The sequence below is a fragment of the Toxorhynchites rutilus genome, chromosome 2, assembly GCF_029784135.1.
Source record: "Toxorhynchites rutilus septentrionalis strain SRP chromosome 2, ASM2978413v1, whole genome shotgun sequence".
Taxonomy (NCBI): Eukaryota; Metazoa; Arthropoda; class Insecta; order Diptera; family Culicidae; genus Toxorhynchites; species Toxorhynchites rutilus.
In genome coordinates, this window is record NC_073745.1 from 311,297,834 (window position 1) to 311,321,076 (window position 23,243).

The 23,243-nt window shown below is 37.7% G+C and overlaps 1 protein-coding gene across 7 annotated transcripts in view; it reads left to right on the forward strand.

Moving 5' to 3' along the window:
* Positions 1-23,243, forward strand: part of LOC129764585 (PDZ and LIM domain protein Zasp) — a 117,804-nt gene that overhangs the window by 55,376 nt on the left and 39,185 nt on the right. For all 7 annotated transcript variants that reach the window (XM_055763798.1, XM_055763803.1, XM_055763801.1 and 4 more), the window contains 2 exons: positions 14,697-15,070; positions 15,140-15,326. In XM_055763798.1, the coding sequence (XP_055619773.1) occupies positions 14,697-15,070; positions 15,140-15,326 (561 nt within the window). The remainder of the gene's footprint in view (positions 1-14,696; positions 15,071-15,139; positions 15,327-23,243) is intronic.

Sequence of the window (23,243 nt, forward strand, 5' to 3'; positions counted from 1 at the left end):
AGATGTCATCTCGAGAAAAAAAATTTGGCCGAAAATCAACCTTCTGGGACTTAGCCTGAGTGCCGCTGAAGGTATAAAAAAATTAATTATCGAATTTAAAGAACCGTAAAACAACCAGAACCGTTTATTGGCACAAAAAAATTACCTGTGCAAAATTTCGATTTTCGGCCAAAATTTTTTTTTCGTGATAACACTAGATCTCGACGTTTTATGCATTTTAAGTCATTTAGCATCGAAAAAAAATCGATTTTCTAAATATCATTTTCTCCCCCCTTGGAAGATTTTCGAGGATGAAAATATCAAAACTTTGAGTGCTTTGAGGCACCCCTAAATCATGTGCAATTGAAACTTTGCACAGATCATTTTTTGGATCAATAAACAAAATGTACATGGTCGGTTCTTTAAATTCGATAATTTTTTTTTTCTATACCTTCATAAACAAATAAACAAAATGTAGATGTTCGGTTTTTGAAATTTGACTTGACCATTTTCGCTGCCACCCTAGCAAACACTCTTCGACGAAACATAATGAAAAAAATATATTGGTCTAGGTAAACAAGGGGTGAAAAATTGACACTTTGCGACGAGTGATCTGTATGGAGTTCTATTGCCGTGTATACAGCCTACACTGTGAAATTTGTCAGGTGTGAATCAATTACGCAATGCTTGTTTGGATCGATATTCTGTATCAATTCAGTTTCAAATAAATACCAGTTATTGAAATTCCATCAAATTTTAGAAACTTTCGATAAGTTCTAAAAGGAGCAGTAATTGGTGGATTATGATATAATGGTCATGAGTTCGGGTCTTTTGAAGCCTGATAACAATGCATACAAACAATTTGAATTTTAATTGAAACGGACAGGAGAGTTCGAATCGTTTTAAACAATATTGATTGAACAAAGACTTTTTCAAACATTTTGTTGAGAAGGTTGATGAGAAATACAATAAGTTATGGAACCCAATGAACTATTCTATCTATGCGCTTGTTTGCTTGTACGGTACAATACACATCCTATGTCAACAGGGATAATTACTAATATGACAAGGCATTGGATCTAATATCAAAACTAATTAAAACTGATGTTCATCCTCGCTCATTCGGACCAAGAAACTTGTTTCATAAATTTTCATTTTTATTAATAAGATAAAACATCAGTGACATTAAATGAGCTAACTTACAAAGATTAGCTTAGAAAGGCGAAGACGACCCATCGGAAAGTCCGGCCATCGAAATCTACCCCCTATTCCAATTTCCAAGGCGACGTAAAACGACCCATCGGGGAACCCGATTTACAGCTTGGTGAATACCAACTATAACTATTCCGCCGCTTCGTACCACAGACGCAATTTCCAATGAGCCTCCTCCCTCTTGTTCATATCCCAGCCCTGTCGCGTTACGGGACAGGACGACGATACACAACCACCAATGCCACGACCACCACGACGACAACGAACAACTCCGGAACGCATAAAAATATGCTAATGAAGCAGGGGGAAATTTCGCTACGCAACCCAACCCCTTTACCTCACTGTCGCCACTGGCACTGGCACTACCTCGCCGAGGAAAACCTCGCACATCCCGTGATGGGATGGAAAAAAATTGGGAGTGGTTTGGCGACGCTGTCGAAAGGATGGAAGGATGGTAAAATGGAATAAAGACACATAGCATCGAAAGCAGAGATTCTTCCGTCGACGAAGTTTCTCGTGCGCTCGAAGCCTAAAGAACTTTGTGGGTGTGTGGGTGTGTGTGTGCGTGGTGTGGGCCAAAATCTCAGGATCTGGGAAATTTTTCATTATAAGCCACCATCCCAGCTTATATTGCGCTGTCTGCTCAGGGCCTGCCTCTGGAGACATTCGGTTGATGATGATAATTATGTGAACGGGTTGCCTACCCTGGTTTCGGTGGAATGAGTTCCTAAGATGAAAAGCTTTTTATTACTCAAACGAGAACTGCTTACACAAGGATACCCGGGTAAGCGATTTTCAAATATTTAAATAATGTTTTCCTCCGGCAAGGAGCAAGCAATTGGCTGATGCAGACGATGCTGCTAGAAAAGCGAGTTTTATCAACATCTCCCTTTATTTTACATACACGCTTTGCATACTGAGAGCGGGGTAAAGTAAACCAACCGACGATAAGAAGTTATGTTTGAGCTCGGAAGAAAAGAAAATTGAAATGAAGATGCTCCCCTTCTTTTGGTGTTGTTGTTTCGGCTCGCTTTGATAAGCTACCCCATGAAAAGGGATCCGTACGGTAGGACGACGCAAAGGTGAAATCGGGACCCTCCCTTTTCGTGTTTATACGACCGTCAGAGTTACACGACGTCTGAAATAATAAATTATCTCCGAAATTTAATATAAATGAAAATCTAATTAAGACTGCTGCATTAATTAAAAATGTTTCCCAAAGAAGGGATCCCATCCTAGAGCGGAGACATCTTTTTCTGTAATTTATATTCGGGAAAACTTTGTCTGAAAGGAAAAACTTGTTCGCCAACATTGTAAGCTCCCTCCGCGGCTCCTTGCAAATTTCTTTTATCTTACACCCCAGACCAAATAGGTGCTGAGAGAACCTTGTACCGATTCTTTGGCTAGGAATAAATTATAAGATGGGACAGAACGAGTGCTAGAGGTCTGCTACTTCCTTGCCACTTGGCTCGTTCTGGCTTTCGGAACAAACAAGACTCCAGGAGAACTTTTATCTTATCTCGGGATTCATTCCACGCCGTCGACGTCGCTTCGTTTGGTTAGGACTGTAAGGAAAATAAGTGCAACTAAGACGACCTTTTTCTTGCGCGTCCGTTTTTATCGCTGTGAAACGGATTAAATTTTCTTCATGCATAAAATAACGCTCGGGGGGTAAATGAGATAAGGGACTAAGTTTGACTTGTGTTTAGTACGTGAAGTTACGTGGAAAGCCATTCCCTTTTTGATGACATACACAAAATTAAATCGAACTTTGGTAGATTTTTCTCATACTGTAATTTGTTAATAATGCGAAGACCACAACATCAATTTATTTTGTAACTCATTATTTGTGTAATTTCAATGGTCTACAAGTGGTAGAAATATACAGGGTGCTAAGTAGCTGCCTCAGAATCTCTGATAAAGCAATAGAGAATCATATCTGATGAAAAATTGTGCGACGCATATGGTCAAAGCTCAATTATGATGGAGTCAGTGCAATTTTCTTATTTTGGGGTTTTTTTTTGCTCTAAATCAACTTTAACTCAAAAAGATCGATTCCGTTGTTTCCATTTGAGATGTGAAACAAATTTGTATCAAATACAGTAGTAAAACACCAAAGGGCCTGGCCGGGTAAGGGAGCAAAAAGTCCCCCAAACCAAATCACCAGCTGTATGTCAAATATTTTATAGGGTACTAAATAAAACACGTTGGCAGTAATATGGTTCTAAGGCCAAAATGTTTTTATTTAGTATTTGAGTATTTGAGTCCTTATTTGGTACACCATAGGATCTATGGAGAATAATGCACCTTTTCGTTTTTTTCACAACATTCTCAATAGCTTTGAGACAAAAATATGAAAAAATACTGAAAGTACATCGTACTAAGGTGTATCGATAAATATCTTCAAACTAAAAAAAAATTAAATACGCTGTACAAAATTTTTTATATATTTTCTGGCATTTGGAAATTTTGAAAAAAAATATAATTTTGAGACCCACTTCTGCTCTAATTTTTATTTAAATGCGTATGTGTCTTTTTTTCTACATGTGGTGTAATTTTTCATGAATTTTTAAGAGCATTATGGGACACAAAAATAAGTTTCTTCATCGTTCGCATTATTGTTTTTATTTTCTTGAAATCGATAATTTTATTGTATTCGTGGTTTTCAATTGTAAGATTAAAATAAAAAAAATAAAATAATTCGGATTTTTAAAGTGGTTTTCTCATTAATCCAAATGATCTTTCCACAAGGACTTTATTTTGACGTAGGACTACGTCTTTCATTTCTATACCGGGGTGTAAAATCAAAGTTTCGAAAACGAAAGCGTTACGCCGAAGACCGAGATTTTGAGTGTTAATAGCTCCTAAACAACTGAACGAAATGGTATGATAAACACTTCATTCGAAAGATAAAATGTCTACGCGTTCTATACTTGTTACTTTCTGATCCAAAAACTTGTTTCAATAGTCTTAAATTTGCTTTCAAAATAGGCTATTGAAATCACCAATCGGTATATAAGCGAGCGCCGCTCGGAAATCCACTCAGTTCTAATTGAACAGCGATTGGAGCATGTTGTCGCTGTTGTGGTGAAGCTCTTCATTTATCATGAAAGCGCGGATGAACGGTGTCACCAAGAGCCTGTTTGTGCATCTTAGGCCAGAAGGGAATCCATCAGGAGGAGTGTGATGCTACAAACGGTTCCCCGGGAAGATCTCGAAGCAGCCGCTACACACACACATACACGTACGGAATTCTTTCCGTTTGGATTGAGAAAGATCCGGAAAATTATCTGCCAGTTCCTCTAGGAATTTAGAAATACATTCATGTGAAAGAGTTTATTTGAATGTTTTCTATCCATGTAACACTGTGACCAAATATGTTTCAATCAAGTGCTATTAACAGATGGTTATCGAGTTAGCATTAACCACTGGTGGGCTTCCAGTATCGAGGAAAATGTGGAAATATCTAATCGTTACTGAAAATAATCTGCCAGTTCCTCTGGGAATTTAAAATTACATTCATATGAAAGAGTTTATTTTAATGTTTTCTATCCATGTAACACTGTGACCAAATACATTAGGTTTTGTGATTTTTCAATCAATCGCAATCAACAGGATAGCTTCTGAAGATTATTCTTCCCCATCAGTAGGATATTTCCGTATCCAATATTGGATGCATAAAACCTTGTGCCTCCAACGTAACGCTCTCGTTTTCGAAGTTCTCCAAATATTCATTCATTCAGAATGAATTCAGATTCAACTTCATACAAATGATCTCTAAATCAACGATAGTCCTACGTCACCGTTGCGGTTATACCATAGATATAACCCACTTCCTGTTTTTTTCTCACAGAGCACTATTGTACTGTTTACTCCTATGAATTTGGTAAACCATCTAAATCCAATGTAAAGATAATCTCATATATTTTAAGATACGAGAAAAAAAATCTTTGTACAGCGCAATGCTCTAAATATACCGTCAAAATTTAGACATATGAAAAACAATATTTAAATAAATATTGAAGCAGGATTGGGTGTCTAAATTCAAAAGAAATTAAAAATACCCAAAGGCCGAAAAAAACTTTTTTTTTCGCGCAATCCTCTTAAAAATTCAAGAAAAAATTACGCTACATGTGGAAAAAAGAACGAACGCATTTAAATGAGAATTAGAGTAAAATTGGGTCTCAAAGTAATATTTTTTTTAAATTTTTTTTTGTACCGCGAAAAACACTCTAAAAATACTGAAAAAAATCACATATACCTAAAATAGACGTAGGAAAAAAAATTAATTTGAATTATATGAGAAAAATCTGAAAAAAATCACACATATCTAGAAAGGTACACATTTAAATATGAATTAGAGTAGTACTGAATCTCTAAATCCCAAAAACTTTAATATTTTTTTTAGTACTAAAATTTTTGATGATTTTTTTTTGGTAATTTTTCTTGATACACCGTTCAAGTGATAAGATGCACATTCAGTATTTTTTTCAAATTTGTATCTCGAAGCTTTTGAGGATGAGGTGAAATAAACGAAAAAGTACGTTTTACACCATAGATCCTATGTTAAACCACAGAAGGGTTCAAATAAACCGTCAAAATTTCATATTTAATATCCTATACAATATTTGCCATACAGCTGGTGATTTGGTTTGAGGGCACTTTTTACTCCCTTACCCGGCCAGGCCCTTTGCAGAAATGAGTACCATTGAAGAATTAAAAATATAATATCATTTTAAACTCATCATGTTTGATCTTCAGTTGTCAACGTGGACTCAGTGGTGTAGAATTCATGATTTTTGGAGATCCTTAAGCCAAAAATTTAGCAGAAGTGAAAGAGATATCTATTTGGTCCCTAAGAACAGATTGTAGAAAGGCTTGGAAGCCTTGATCAATTGAAAACAATTGAGTATACCATGCATTCAAGGTATACAATTTTAAAAATTACCAAACCCTAACCTTTATATTTTTCCGTTTAAAATGATACTAAAGATGACACTAATTGAATATTTTGCAGCTGTATTCAGTACCAAATTTTCTCATCTCTCGAATGAAAACTAAGAAATTGTTCTAAGCAGCGTACTCTCTGAACTAAAGCCTACAATAACTCCTTCATAGTTGAGATTTGACGATATGCGTAGACAAATTTTAACAGTTCGGCTGAAAAGTTTATAAGGTAACACAGTAAAACTATTTTTTTTTTGCAAAATTGTATTATTCAACATATTTGCCTTCAAGGACGATGCAGCGATTATAACGATCTTGCAACTTTTCGATACCATTTTTAAAGTACTCTTTCGGTTTCTCCTCAAATTTCTCCTCTCCTCATCATCATCATCATCATCTTCAAAATAGGCCTCAGTTTCGGTAATCACTTCATCATCGGTCTTAAATTTCTTGCCAGCGAGCATTCTCTTCAGGTCTGCGAACAGAAAATAGTCGCTGGAGAACACGCAACAGAAAGCTTTAATGTAGACTACATGTTCTTGATCCTTGGGCTTTATCCTAAGTCATCATGAATTCAGACGAAAGAGAAATCGTTGAAGTTGAAAGTCCAATTGGAAGCCGACAGAAATCATTGACTTTTTTGCATAAATTTATAATTATTTTTCGAACGTTTTGTTCTTATACACAGTTTTTTTTGTAGCATTTTTATTGATTAGTTTATACTATTCATATTAATTCTAATTTAAAAAAAAATGGATTATCAAAATGTACGTTTTATATGATGTGATATTTAATTTGATATTCAATATTGGACATTTTCTTTTTTTTTTTAATTATTAAAATAACCTACATAGTAATCAACGGAATGCGTTGAATCGTGTTTGTATTTTTTCCATCAGTGGCTCAAATGACGCTGTTCATCTGTTATTTCAACGCTAGGCTGATTCCAAAGGTGGAGTCAAGGTTGATTGTTACTGTTCCGACACTATTATCATCGATCCCATTTTCGACTGCATATTATTAGGCAATTCCAATGAACTTTCAATATAAGTAGGATAGTTACGATATCGTTTTAGTTCGTGGCAGATTAGTATGAATGAAAAATCGATTCGAATTGCATAATTCTTTATTTTCTCTTCCTTATCCCTAAAATTTTGCGCAATGGTAAAACATCTTCTAGAAGAGATCAGCCTTCGATGCAGTCGGCAAACAAAAATCCGTGGACAATGTTATCAAACCGTTTGAAATGTCAGCATGGTTGGTTCCATTCTCAATATCCATCAATTGATTCGAACATGTTGATTGTTAATTAGAGAATTCCCAAGCGTTTCCATGAACTGGATGTTCTTGAACACTTTGATTTCGTCTGTGCCGGTTGATCGCGGAATGACAGTCAATATTTGTTGGAAATCTCGAAAATAATCATCGCATCATCAAATACACTGGATTCTTTTTTTACCCAATTTTTTCCGTGATTTACGCGATTCTCTCGAAACTACGCTATTTTTTACGACATTCTCTCAAAATTACGCGATTTCTTTGAAATTACACGATATTTTACGCGATTTGCTTGAAATTACGCGTTTTCCTTTACGCGTAGAAAGAGTTCAGTGTATAAGTAGGCTATGGCACAAATCCTGCATTATTCTAGTCAGTGAATCCAAAGATCTTCGGGACATGATTTGCACCCATAATTTGAAATACTGCAATTTTAACAATTGTGCAATTTTTGAAGATATTATACGATAGAGTTCACGCCATTCGCCGTCCAAAAAAACCATGGATAGATTATACCTATGATATAACCGCAAGGATGACGTAGGACTGCCGTTGGCTTAGTAATCATTTGTATTTTTTCAATTAGCAATAATCCCACCTCAGATGTTTCTCATTGGGTACGATATCGCCGCTGCGCAGAGCTATCTTTTGTGTGTATTGATTAAATTATTAATTAACCTAGTGAATGAATGAAACTGTTCACGAATTCAATTGCAAACAAATCCCAATTTAAGTCAATTCACGCATTATGGTAGTAGTTATCACAGCAAATAGTTATCAACTTTTTGCCCAATCATCAAACGGTATGCGCAGAAGTTCAGTGAGCTGGCGACATGAAGAGATATTTTTCAATGCAGTCCTGAATAATCGAGCCAAAGTGTTGCATTTGTACCCGCTTTTGTAGACCGTGATAGCAAAACGCTGCTTGCATCTATTTTGCAATGCCGTTTTCCTCAGGCTCCATGGTTTTGAAATCTGTGTTAGGGAAACATTTCGATTTGCTGAAACGCAAGCAAGTACAAAAGTACCCGCAGCTAGCATCTATTTTGCAATTTCGATTTCCCCAGGCTTTATGATTTTGGAGTCTGTGTTAGTGAAACATCCATCCATTCCAGCGATCACACCTCAATCGATGCGCAATCATAACTGAGTGGATTTCCGACCGGCACTGTGATTTCAATGGCCTGTTTTGAAAGCAATTTTAGGGTTATTGAAACAAGTTTTCAGATAAAAAAAAGTAAAGTAAAGTAATTTTGTTAAATTATACTATAAAAATGATGAAAAACCGGCAAATGTTTTTCGAGCTTTACGGACGGATTTTGGTCGTCATGGACAGCCTACAATCGCTAATGTAGTGCGTAAATTCGAACAAACTGGATCCGTTGCGGATATTGTGAAACCTGTGCATCATCTTAATGTGCGTTCGGCCGAAAATATTGCTGCTGTTGCTGCCAGTGTGGAGGATGACCCGAATGTTTCGATTCCACGGCGTGCTCAGCAATTGGGCTTGTCAAACACATCATTGTGGCGAATTTTGCATTTGGACTTACACCTACATCCATATAAAGTCCAACTGGTACAAAAATTAGAGCGTGGTGACGATGGAATGCGTCGGGCATACGTCGATTGGGTGAACGAACAACAGCAGCAAAATGCTGAATTTTCGCATCAAATTTTCTTCAGCGATGAGGCACATTTCGAGCTCGGTGGCTATGTGAACACCCAAAATTTCCGTATTTGGGGCTCAGAAAATCCACACGTGATTGTTGAGAGGCCATTGCATCCGCCAAAAGTCACTGTTTGGTGCGCATTCTGGTCTGGTGGAGTCATCGGGCCGTATTTCTTTGAAAATGAGGACGGTGAGACGGTAACTGTGAATGGTGAGCGCTATGGCCGCATGTTAACCGATTTTTTTTGCTACGAATTGAAGATATGGATACGGATGACATGTGGTTTCAGCAGGACGGCGCCACGTGCCACACAACACGACCGAACATGGCCATATTGCGAACGATTTTGAGGGACGCATAATTTCGCGTTTTGGTGATGCCAATTGGCCGTCCAGATCATGCGATTTGAACCCGCTAGACTTTTGTTGTGGGGTATGGCAGTTTCTGTTTTCAATCAGCTGCCAAAACACACCTCATCAAACTCGAGCGAATTCAGTATATTTGTCTCCGTATTGCGTTGGGATGTATGCCCTCAACGCATACCATGAGTCTCGAGGTTTTGGCAGGCATACTCCCACTAAAAGATCGCTTCAATTTATTCTTCTTCTCTTCGGTTCCTCATTCGGTGTAAGGCTATGAATCCGGTGATGATCGGAAATTTTTAGCAGTTGATTGAGCTAAACTTTCATTCTGGCTTCATGAGTTCATATCATGAATTCATCTCCTTGCATGTTGATCCTTCTTCGTATATTGCCAACCGTGTTTGTTTTCCTGACTACATCAATTCCTCTGTACATTTTGATCTGTCCATGAAGCAGGATATCCATGGAATTCCAGATTATCATCGATCGGGGATCGTTCCTACGATCTTCGAAGCAAAGTATGGGCGTATCAATTGTGATAATATGTACGTAACTGATGGGTCCTCTATGAATGAGTCCACAGGATTTTAAGTGTTCAACGAATTTTTTAGCATATTGCTGTTGCTGAATTGCATTAGCATATTGTATATTGCTGAATTGGCAGCAATACACTGGGCGCTGGACAGCGTTGCCTCACGACCTGTTGAACACTATTACATTGTAACGGATAGTAGATAGTATTGTAGCTCTGTCGAACCTATCCGTTCAGTGAGTCCGGAAAAGCACTCGCCGTACTTCCTTGAGAGAATACGAGAAATTTTGAGTGCTTTAACCAGACGCTGTTATGTCATTACCTTTGTCTGGGTCCCTTCACATTGCTCAATTCCGGGTAATGAGAGAGCTGATTCATTGGCAAAGGTAGGTGCAATTAAAGGCGATATTTATCTGCGTCAAATCGCCTTCAATGAATTTTATTCTTTAGTCCGTAAAAATACCATTGGGCCGGTGGTTTCACTCGATTATCCCTAAGGTTAGCCTCAAACCATGGTTCAAAAGTCTTGACTTGAGTCAAGACTTTATTCGCACCTTCTCCCGACTCATGTCCAATCACTGTTCGTTAGACGCGCTACTCTTTCATTTTAATCTTGCCGATAGCAATACCTGGGCTTGTGGGCAAGGTTACCACAACATCGAACACGTTGTTTGGTCGTTCGAGGTGTTTTTTGTTGCCATATCGAATTTAGAGAAATCTCTTCGGGCCAGAGGAAGGCAGCCCAATGTGCCGGTGAGAGATGTGTTGGCTCGGTTAGACCTTGATTACATGTCCCAAATAAATGTCTTCCTAAAAGTTATCGATCTTTGTGTGTGATTGTCCTTATATCCTTATATTCTCGTTTTCCTTCAAATCCCTTCTTACTAACAACAGAATAAGGTAAAATGTAAATACATATTATATATAAGATAGGCTTAAGAATTGATTGTGATGAATGTGAGTGTGAACATTGTCAACATTTCCTTATATCCCTTCCTTCTCCTGAAGAAAATATGTCACCCTTCTAAACTCGAGCAAACCACGAGTAATCGGTTCTCTTCTTCATTAACATTAGAATTAATGAAAAATGTTCATATATACTTGTAACAATACAGACAGGAGTTTGGCTCCTTTCAACTTATGTAACTGAGCCTGTAAAAATAAACGATTTAATCAAAACAATGTTGTCATGTTACGAAATCATGATAATTGTAGCATTTTGTACAGGATATTGTTTAGCTCATTGAGAATCTCTTAGAAAATAATAAAGGATGAACTTCCACACATATGATGAGATTTCAAACATTAAAGAGTTATCGGATACTGTTTAGTTGGAAATATATTCAGTCTTTAAAGGCCATCAGAATCAGTGAGATCAGAAAAAATTTTATTATCACGATCAATTGTTGAGTAAGGTTTTTAACAGTTTATTCAATGTGTTGTCTGTGATTTTCAAATATGATCCACTAACAATTTTCCAACAACTTTGTCAAATAGTACGGCGCCAGTGGTTGTGTGGTTAGCGTAACAGCCTCACAACCCGAGCGGTGTGGGTTCACGTCTGGTTACGTCTTCCTTCGGAAGGGAAGAGAATAAATCCTGCCCCGGCTCATAAGTTGTTGAGTCTGATAGGCAGGATCAGGTGGCGTCGCCTCCATGATGTCGGTGATTGGCACTGAAGTGGCGGAAATGGGTCGACGGAAAAAAGCAAAGATATGTAACTCTAAGGATGGGAATAAGGTTCTCGGGTCGCTTATTCAGCAGTCGGTTGCCTTAGAATATTTTCCTCACTAGCAAACAGGAGTACTTTGGTACGTGTTACACTGCCAGGGGATCTCGCGCACCTATAGGTTCCACCTACTGAGCCCACACGCTGAATTCGCTCAAAGGCCGTGCAGTGCTAACCCACGTCCGGAGGGCGACTACAATAAAGGGATAGTGGTCGTATAAGAGCACGGTTATGTTTTTGTCTATATGTACAATGTTTCTTCTCTCTTTATTTTTCTATTCTCTACTTCTTTTCACCTGTCCCTATTTCCTCTTTCTCCTTACTGTTTGTGACGTCACAATCTTTCAACAGTTTGCATGCGAATACTTGCGGTAACTATGATTTAGGTTTTTCTTTCTCTCTCCGTGTTCTGGTACACCGTCTCCAATGCTCAACCTTCCAGCTGCCCCTTGCAACGTCGTCGAGGACTTCTGCGCTTTTAGCCTCTCTTCTGCGCGATGGCGGAAACGGAATTCAGACTTCCAACAAAATGGATGGCTGAGCTGTTACTGGAAATAAATCAGCACGTAAAATAAAAGGCCTGCTGGACGGACCTGTCCAGCGTATTAGTATACGGGCTAGTTTTGCCAGAGAGACTAGACCAGATTACCTTTTCTCCCGCTTTTTCTACTCTCCTCTTTCTATTTTCCTCATCCTTCTATTGTTCTATAATCCTGTTTTCTGTGAACCGGAACTAAACTTTACTAACCTTGTTTTCCCAATTCAAATTTTCAACTAACCTTACGTAGATTCTATCTGTTTTTCTCTTCCACCTCTATTATTTTTTTTTTATTCAATTTTAAATTTAATTTTCCGTCGCCCACTTCCTGAAACAGTTGAAGTCGTTTGCCGGCACTGCTTATTCACCGAGCTTTTCTTTTTTCCCATCTTTTGTGTGGTGAAACAATTCATTTTTTTTCTCTGCCCAGTTGGTAGCTCCGTTCGATGACGGTAGAACAACTGGATAGTGTGTCGCGGTGGGCATAGTTTACCCAAGACTCAAACCGTCTGTAAATTTATGAAAATTATCCAGTGACCGACGGCTTGGAATGAAGTATATGAAAAAAAATATTTTTAGTACATTTATTTGAATTTGGGTGGAGCTCAAATTGCGCTTTTAACCAACGGTTACAGATAAAACAAAAATAAACCTTGACAAACTATGCTATGAAATCCACTTTCATTTTATTACAAGAAACTTCATTGAAAATAAATTAACACTTTACACATTAAATATCAAACCACACAGCGAAACAATTTATTCACATCAGCAAAAGCTATGATAATTATTAGTTATGATCAGTTAAAACAAGTTATTGTTACATAGCTTTTTTTCGTAGTTCAGCAACATCTGATTGCAATCGCTTGAAAAGAGGATTTTTACATGTATCACACATGATACACAGTTCTTACCTATAGAAAGCTATAGCTATAGAAAGACCAATTGTTTTTAGAGCGAATATAAAATAGACGCAACCCAAACAAATACAACTCTAGGAATACTGACTGCGACATAAATAATAGGGCACGAAATGTTCAGAAATTGTGCCTCGACGCGCGTGATCAATTTTTCAAACATATAATGAAAATGAAATGAAATTGTTAAAGGTGAAATGGCTTTATTTCAAAACAAGATGGATTCTATTTCGAAAAAAAATAACTTGCCTTTGGAGGAGATAAAAATTGGAAGGCTTCAACCTTGAGTATGTTTGTGCTGTGCTTCCGATGTTTGTGCTGTGCTTTTTTCTCGACTGAAGCAAAAAATATCAAACCTCCTGCAAATGCTGTTTGGTTTACGAAAAATGAGAAATTGTAAATACAGCAAAAACCATAACTTTTGCATGAATCTCAAAAGTTTATAATAATTTTTTGACTAAATTTTGGGAGCAGATGACGTTTTCATGGAAGCTATTGATGGAATCGCTAAAACACACAACCTTCGACCTGTGTATCTATGAAGAGTATGTGTATGTATTACCGCGACTAAGTAAAAGTTTATCGATCGGATAGGAGGGATATGAAACGGGGACACAACGAAGGAAACATCATTAAACGTTGACATCGGCGTTTCTGAGGAACAGGTATAGATGAAGCAGAAGATCAGGATCACCTAAGATATCCCGGACGGGGATATCCGGTTGTCTGCCTAGTGCCCTCAATGCTCTGGAAAGCCGAGAGCGGGCAGCATGAAACCGGATACACAACCAGACAACATGCTTGATGTCGTGGTAGCCATCGCCACAATCACAAAGATTGTCTGCTGCGAGCCCAATTTGTTTGAAATGGTCAAATGTATGCTTGATATCGGTATGTGACAATTTGTTTGAAATTGTCACATACCGATATCAAACATACATTTGTGGAATCTTAAAATTTAAAAAAAAAAAATGTTAACAAAATATTTTACAGCTGTCCATCAAGCAAACAAAAATCCCCTGAATATTTCCTAGTAATCGCATTCGAAGAAAAAACTTTCGTTATATTACTATTCATAAAAATCATCCTAAAGATAATTCGATTCAAAACATTATGTAAATCGCTGAACCTCCTCAAACCGCTTCATAGATACAAGTTTATTAGCTCGAATTCAATGTGGGGATTACCAGAAACAGAGGTAATTTTGATCCTAAACTCGTGGGAAATAAAACTTGTCAATCCTGTACACATTCGAAGCGAAAACAAGTCCCAAGAAAACACTTTCTAGCATAAAATCAAAATTTACAAACCGGACACAGTGATAGTTCAATTTCTTTTGCCTGAAACGGACCCAAATAAGAATATGAGGGCATATTTTCTTACGAGGGCCGCTGGCCAAACAGGTTGTGTTTGAGGGAAAAATACCTCAACACCCCATTTCAAACGGACCAAACCCTTCTTAGCGAGCGGACAATTAAAATAAGTATTTGATGAAGGTGTCTTTTCTCTTCTACCCTTTTTTCCCCGTGTAGGTTCAAGTCAACAGCCCGGCTCAGAAGGAACTGCTTCGTGGCGACATCATAACCAAGATTGACCAGTACGACGCCCGGGACCTCACTCACAACGATGCACAGAACCTCTTCCGCGACGCGAGCAACCAAATTAAGGTTACCATTCGTCGTGACGATACAGTAGCGCTCTATCAGAGTGCCCACGAAAAGAACGACGTGGGATCCGCTGGATACAGCCCGGCGCTTAGTCCGATTCCACCGGCTCACTCGGCCCAGCCATATAAACCATATGGACAACCGGCTCCAGCTCAGCCGTTCCAACAGCAGCCGCAGCAGCCAAAGGCGCAACCACATTTGAACTTCCCTCCGCCGGAACCGAGCCAGCTGTTGCCAAGGTAAATTTCATTCGGTTCTAACAATTTTCGAAAAAGGAAACGAATTTCCGTCAATTTTGAATTTTGTAGTGTCAATTCATCGCTTCCCCATGGACCCCAAGCTTACGCCGCCGCTTTGGAACATCCGGTCGAAACTCTGCCACATACGGCCTTCCCGAAATTGGACGCCAGTGGTGCTTACCAGCTGCCCAAAACTCCATATCCACCACCGATGGTTCCAAACTTCGATGAAGCCAACGAGGCGATAACTAATCAGGTTAGTTTTTCTCAAACCCTCCCCCGGCATCGCAGTTGAGGATCACGAAGACTGTGCGTGTTTTAAGTGCTAAAACCTTTCCTCGCTGGGATGGACATTTGTTCCATCGTTGGCGCAATGTTCGACCAACCCACCAAACCAACCTAAACAGGGTGAAGAGGGTTTCAGTGATGCATGAAATTTACTCTGGTCTCATTACTGGAAGATTGCGAAAAGATTTTATCCGTGTGTTTATAAATGTGCTCGTGTGAATGTGTTTGGAGTGAGTTCGGTTTTAAGATGAAATTTAACCCCGTCGAGAGTGAAAAGTGAACTGTCGGGGAAAGTTTCGCCTGATCATAATTGAAATCGCATCGCGAAGGAAGCCTGAGTGAACCATCAGCTCGCTGTATGGCAGATTTTGTAAGCTGTACACTAAAAGTTATTGAACATTGCTCAATACTCTAGAAACATTAGACATAATGATATTGCCAAAAGAGTTTAGAGAAGAAGTAACCTTAATATTCACGTCAGCCATCATTGCAAAGCCAAACCATTTCGTTTCACCCACCATTCTCACCCCCTTTTTATCAACGCATCGAACCCATATTTCCCGTTCAATGCTTCCGCGTGCAAATCACGCATACATACACACACACACCCTCCGGCGAAAAGTTCGCAACGCCTTATCACACGCACACCCACGAGCAGTATTTTGTTTGTGAATTACCTCCGTCTTCTACGACCCCTCCGCCCATCTTCTATACGCGGAAATCCTTCGACAAAAGTTTAAAATTACTTTTTCGGCTTCCTCTGCTTCTCAGCCAAGCGGTACTTAGTCAACTTCCTTCCTTTGTATTGTCGTGAAGAAGGATGATGCTGCGATGGTGTACCACTGCCAGAGGGTGACGACACCACGCCCAGCGGGATTTCGGCGGCACGATGAAAAGTGTGCGGGAATAAATTTACACTGACAGTTTAACGAAATTATGCGCCTTAAAATGTAAAAAAATAAATTGTCTATCTCTAAAAACTTTTAAACTAATTTTCGGTTGAATGTGAGTATAGACAAGATAATAATCGTGTTACACAGTCCTCAAACCTTTTTGAGAAAGGGAATTGTGTGTAACAGGTAGCAGAGAATTCGAAATGTATCATATGGAGTAGAGAATATTTCACCATATCGAGCAGTTATAATATTTATTAAAACTTACCCAACAAAACAAAAACAACAAAATTCCGAACACTTCATTTTTAAATGCAAATTTACTAAACTTTAATGTTATGAATAGTTGAATAATGAAAACCCCAACATTGGGTTGGGTAGAGGCTTCATTTTAACTGTATTTACAGGTATCGATACAGCTCTTATTTTTTAATACTAAGCATTTGCAAAAAGTGACTGTCAATATCAGAGATGAAATGTTTCCGTTAGCAAATTCCACAAAAAACAAGGATCTTCAAATAATGAGTTATGGTTTGCGCTTGGTATTTCCGAGGAGGAATCGGTTCGTTTTGCTCTGCACTTGGTATTTTCGAGGAGGAATCCATTCCTCTTTTGAGCGTAAATAATTCTTTTATGGCTCAATGAAGTGGTATGGTAATCACTCCATTCGAAAGTTATATGTATGTTAAGTATTGACTGCTAAGCCAACGGTAGTCCTACGTCCACCTCGCTTCTAGTTTTTTCTTTCTCAAAAGAGATTAAATACGGAAAAACTCATTGGAAAATGGGGAAAATAAAACGCGACAGCCGAAGTATGCTCATTTAAGACGCATGCATTGATCTTGATTGTTTTGCTTTTTGAATGGGCTCGAATAAAATGAATGCTGTAGCTTGTGTCATTTTTTTTAGTTGTATTGAAAGAAAAACTTCAAATGATATAATTCTAGTGTTATAGTGTCTAGAAGTAAAATTTAATTGTAATTATGTTTTGGACATCTCAATAATACTGAAATTTCAGTTTCTGCAAAATTGTCAGTTGGCGCCTTATGCTTTTGAACACTAGCATTATTTTATGAAAATATATAGTTCGTTCATATTTATCCGATTTTTTTACTTTTAAAAACGATTCTTTTCTTATATAATGGATGTTAAAAACTTCCCACCTTATATTTTCCATCTAAATATGTCATCACAGTCCTTTTGCCGTTCAAGCACTAAATGTGTTGTTTACAGTGATTTGAAAAGTTCATATCAGTCAAAAAATTTGCTCACGAAACGAAAGCGCGAATACTTTCGTGCGATTATTGATTACATATTTCGTCTTAACTTACCACAATAACAGATTACCGATTAACTTGATTCAAATTTATATATTTCGTAAAATCGACGCTTGTTTGAAAAAATATTGATACTGTATCAATGTTGTTTGGCACAACTGTCGGACTGATAATGGAGGCTTGTGATGTGATGCATTCTGAAATTAAGGTTTTCCTACACCCAAACTAGCGTTAGTAGAAAATATTTCATCTTTGGCAGAAAAGATGCCATTTCCTGTGCATGAGAGTCAAATGCGCAAATAATGAGCTATTTTAAAAGCTTAAAAATGGTTTGTATGTATGCGAGCAGACATCTATTCCTGTTTTCTTTTCTCTTTTCATTTGGGATTGTGCAAAAAAAGTCCATACGACGCGTCAATGGGGATCGAAGCAAGGCCAGCTTTACACGACCACGCTATCCATACAGCTGCCAGCGCTATTATAAAACAGCGTGATAATATTACACCTCATCATAAAATGAAGTTGGAAGGAGTTTTCTAAGACGATAAAGAAAAATATGAATATATCTTTCTCTGTCTGGGCCGTGTATACATCTATACGAAAAGCTTTCAAATGCTTTCATTCAGAGATCGAAATCCTCGCTCGGATGCACGATAAATATTCAATCAATCAATCTAGTTTTCGATGAACCGTGTATTGTTGATATTTTCGTCTCTTCGTTTTCACCGAAAATTCTTTTTCAGAGAGAAAGAGATGTGGAAAATTTCGTTCTCGGAAGTTCAACGAGAATGGTTTTTCGTCTCTCATTTGGTACTGAAAATATGGAGCAAAAAATCATAGCTAACTTTACCAACGTTAATCTGTTAGGACAGCGTCCAAACGATCTGCATTTGGACAGCATCTGAATTGTACAAATATTAATCCATCTCATGTTCACTTCACGATGAAACCCAATATTGCCGCATATTTTCATGCAATGTTTTCAGCTGTACTGAAGAAGTGAAAAACCATTATCGGCATCAAGGAGTCACTGAAAACAAAACCATTTTTCGGCAATCATAACTCACCGAAAAATAAAAATCGGCTTTGCGTTTCTCGCGAGAATCGAAGTGAGCGTATAACATTCTCTCGCCTCCTATATTCTCAGCTATTTTTCCCTGTGGGTGAAAACGGATGTTTTTCGTCTCAAATCGGCGAGCATTTCGATCTCTGCTTTCATTTAAATGTGTCTCCTGTTTCGCTCCCTCATATTGGCTCTAGCATATACAGGGTTTTCCAACTTTAAATTCCGAAAGTAAATTGAAATAAAACACACTTAGAATTCGAATTTCGATGAAACTTTTATTTCAAATTAAAGTTTGGTTTATGCCATTATGTGTGAAATACAACATCATTCAAATGTACACCTAGGGCTTCCTCGCACACCTTGATCCAGAACAGGTAATTTTAGATGACTTTTCGGCACATATGGGGCGGTATCTCGGTCATAACTTCACGAATGTTGTCTTTCAAATGTTCAAGAGTTTGCGGAGAGTTGGCATAGACACGGTCTTTCGCATAACCCCACAAAAAAAGTCTAGCGGGTTCAAATCGCATGATCGCAAATTTGATGCGAAAATTCAGCATTTTGCTGCTGTTGTTCGTTCACCCAATCGACGTATGCCCGACGCATTCCATGGTCACCACGCTCTAATTTTTGTACCAGTTGGACTTTATATGGATGTAGGTGCAAGTCCAAATGCAAAATTCGCCACAATGATGTGTTTGACAAGCCCAATTGCTGAGCTCGCCGTGGAATCGATGATGCACAGGTTTCACAATATCCGCTACGGATCTAGTTTGTTCGAATTTACGCACTACATTAGTTTGCGTTATTATATTGTGTGCTCTGCAGGCCGTCCATGACGACCAAAATCCGTCCGTAATGCTCGAAAAACATTTGCCGGTTTTTCATCATTTTTATAGTATAATTTAACAAAATTAACACGTTGTGCGATGCTAAAACGATCCATATTGTAAAATGGCAGACATTCAACTAACGATATGACGCTTTGGTTGACAGCTATGTCAAACGGTTGTCAGCGTAGGGCTGTATACTTTCGGAAGCCCGAAATGATAAACTCTGTATATTATCAGGGGTACGACTAAAACGTCAAATCTCTCATATTGCCAGTGTACCCAATATTGCGCGGTTTACTGACATTTTGGTTCTATCAATTACTGTTGTTTACAACTCGGTCCGGTTATATAGTCGAATAGTGGCTAACTTTAAACTCCATGTTAGTTCACATTTACCTCCATGTGAAACCGAAATATGAAAATCGCTCATGCAGTTAGAATAAAGCAGCGCATTTTTCGATTTCAATCCTCGTAAATGATATGTTGATAAACAAATGACGCCATATTGATTTTGATTTTGGGTAGCCTATATTCAATTTATGTGTAACCCCTGTATATTATACAAATGATATACATGTATTGGGGAGTAGAACATTTAATGTTATCTTTCAGCTCATTTAATGTAATAAATCGGAATGCCAGAATATGGGCTAAAAATTAACTTTGGGTGTATGCATTAGTTTCATCTAAATACATTCAATGTTGTATTAACATATGGTTGGCATGACCAAAACTATGTAAAATAAATGATTGGACGTGTCTTACGTCTATTAGTCATGGTTCAATGTACTTTATGTAAAATACAGATTCAAGCAAAAAATCTTCGTTTGAAATGTGCCAAGAAAAGGAGGAACAGAGCCTCCAGAACCCAGATGTAGTGGTTGGTATCTAACCCTCATGTGAATGCTATCTTAAGCTTTCCAGATGCATACATTTTTTCCCATCCCATGCCTTGTCCTTCTGAAACAAGGAGAAATTTCTCCCTCGTCCCGTGAATCACGTCTGTATTCATTGAATCTATCAGGACCATCGGGGTTGGACTTTTTCATCGCTGAAGATAACCAGAATGAGTTAAAAGAACCAGAAATATTTCTGGACTTGTAGAATTTTTGAAGAAGATTATAATCACAATGGAGTTACTATCGTCAATTTATGTTAGGTTTAGCGAGACACAAACGTTTTTCGATGTAAGAAGGTGTAAAATTAGGGGCCTTCACCTTTTTAGTTTTTTTGACGTTAGCACTTTTGCCCAACAATCGATAATGTGTCTCCCGTGAAACGCACTTCGTGTTATTTCCCACATATTTCGATTTAATTTTATTATGTGGTGAGATTTTTATGAGGTCTAGGATTCTTTAGGATTCCCCAAGTAATTTCATATCAATTGGTGGGATCGAGCATTTTTCCTAATTTGAACCAAGCATATTCGGTATTCTGAAAACTTAAAACGTGGTTCTTCTACAAAATGGAGACTGCAAGAGGGCTAAAAATAAGCATATGGTCTATATACATGACATTGCTGTAACCAATACAAACAGCTATCGAATAAAGTAATTGTCGTCACACAGATAATATTTTTATTTATTACTAACAATGCGTTTGCTAACGATAAACAGTATTAATTTAATAACATGAGAAAAAGGCGATTCTACACCATTTTTCCGAAAGCTATAAATATGTGTTTATGCCTCCGATTAGGTTTTCAGATCAAACAGTGTCAGTGTGATTAAACAGTTCTTGATACATTTTTCTATTATATTTTAATCATCGACCACGATTTGTTGTTATTCTGACAAGAAAAGAAGAACACCCATATTATCTATTTTACATGTATTTTACATTTATTGACGTTCTATTCTCACTTCTTCAAATAATGGATCTCCGTCGTTTGACAGTTTGCATCTATCGATTGAGGATATTTTACGCTTCAAATTTCTCTAGTTTTCTTCAAAATAAACAAGGAAACAATTGAAAATATCTAGCATTCTTAGTTTAGCAAGCATCTCACGTTTTGATTGGTCCATTGTCATAAACAATCCCAAACAGAGCCGTAAAATAGAACACCTAATGTAGCGGTGATACTTCCTTCGACCCGTTCGAAATTAAGTTAATCAAACTTCAAAATTTGTTTTCTTTACCATATGTTCAGCCTCAATTGAGGACGCCCCGGGCCGAAACAAATAATAATGTGGGAGAGCAATACCTGGAGTAAACACCGGGTAAGGTCGAACCTCCCAGCTCACACTTGCTAAATAAGTATAGACAAATCCATGTTGACAGATGGTCTGATGTTGTCATGCTGTAAAACTATGTTGTCGTGTCTATCATAACTTTTGAACTACTGAACCGATTTCGATGATGAACATATCAAATTGAAGCCAATCAGCTTGGTTTTTGAAAAAAATATACTATATTTGCAAAAAAAAGCATTTTGTTTTTGTATTTATAGTAGCTTCTGAAAAAGTAATTTATAAAATTTTAAGTCATAGAGGTGAATGAATTTTCTTCATTCAACACCTGTGTTCAACTCATCATCATCATCTTTTACAGTTAACTCTGATTCTCAAAGAAGGCTGTTGACTATAGCAAGACTCAAACATTTGGGGGCTGCCATAGAAATGAAACACAAATTTCTGCATAACTCGAGAACTAATCAAGAAAATGGAACCAAATTTGCCATATGGAAGTTTTAGGGAGCAATAAATATTTTTATGATGGTTTGACACTCCTTTCCCCTGTCTAAAGGAGGAGAGAACTCGAGAACTAATCAAGCAAATGGAGCCAAATTTGGGATGTGAGGCCTTTTGGGTACGAGAAATGATTCTATGATGGTATGACACCCCTTCCTCCTCTGGAAAGGAGAGGGGGTCCCATAAAAATAATGCACATATTTCAACCAAACATTACAATTGAAAATTTTAGGAACATTCTGAAGGAAAATGGGAAAATTCGATAAATTCAATTCGCATGTTTTCTAAAATTACATATTGACAAGCGTTGTTAGTCCATTTGATGTTTGCGATAACGAAATTGATCTCGTTCGAAAGTGGAAATGGATTTTAATGTGATAAAACGCACTCCTATGTCGTCTTCTATCTATATAAATAAAAATGGATAGCCGAATGTGTTGATAAGAGCAAAACTCGAGAAAGGAATTGTCCGATTTAGGGCTGTCTTCATTCTGTCATATTTTCTGTATCAAACATTTATTTCATGTAACGGAGAAACATGTTATTCGCAAGTGGATGAAAAATCTTGCACGAGAATTGTGTCTGAAAATAATCTGATATTATTATGTCGAGTTTTGGTAGAAGCACTGAAATTTTATAGTATAATATAATTTTAAAGGGTAGATTAGAAGATCAATCAATGAACAGTTCTGCGATTGAACCCATGAACGTGCGCTTAGCAAGAAAACGTGTATGTGATAACGAAAAATAAATTTTGGGCTGGACGAAGTTTGCTGGGTCAGCCAGTGTAATATAAATCTAATGTTCCATACATCAGCCGATGCAGTAAACAATGGGTGGATCGTAATTTGCGATATTTTCCACCTCACTTTTAACGACTTCGTCTTCAAAATGGCTAGAGGCTTTAAGCTTTCTCAGTTTATTCAATTCTGGTCTTGAAAGGGGCCAATTCGGATAACTTAACCTGAATTTTTAAGAAAACTCGTTTGGGAACCTCGCTACCGACTGGTAGCTGTATCAGTGTTGTTGACAAAATCTGACACATTTTGAAAACGCGAATCCAATACAACAAACTATCATCGAAGGTTGTCAACTCTGCTATATGTTAAACTATTAACAATTTTAA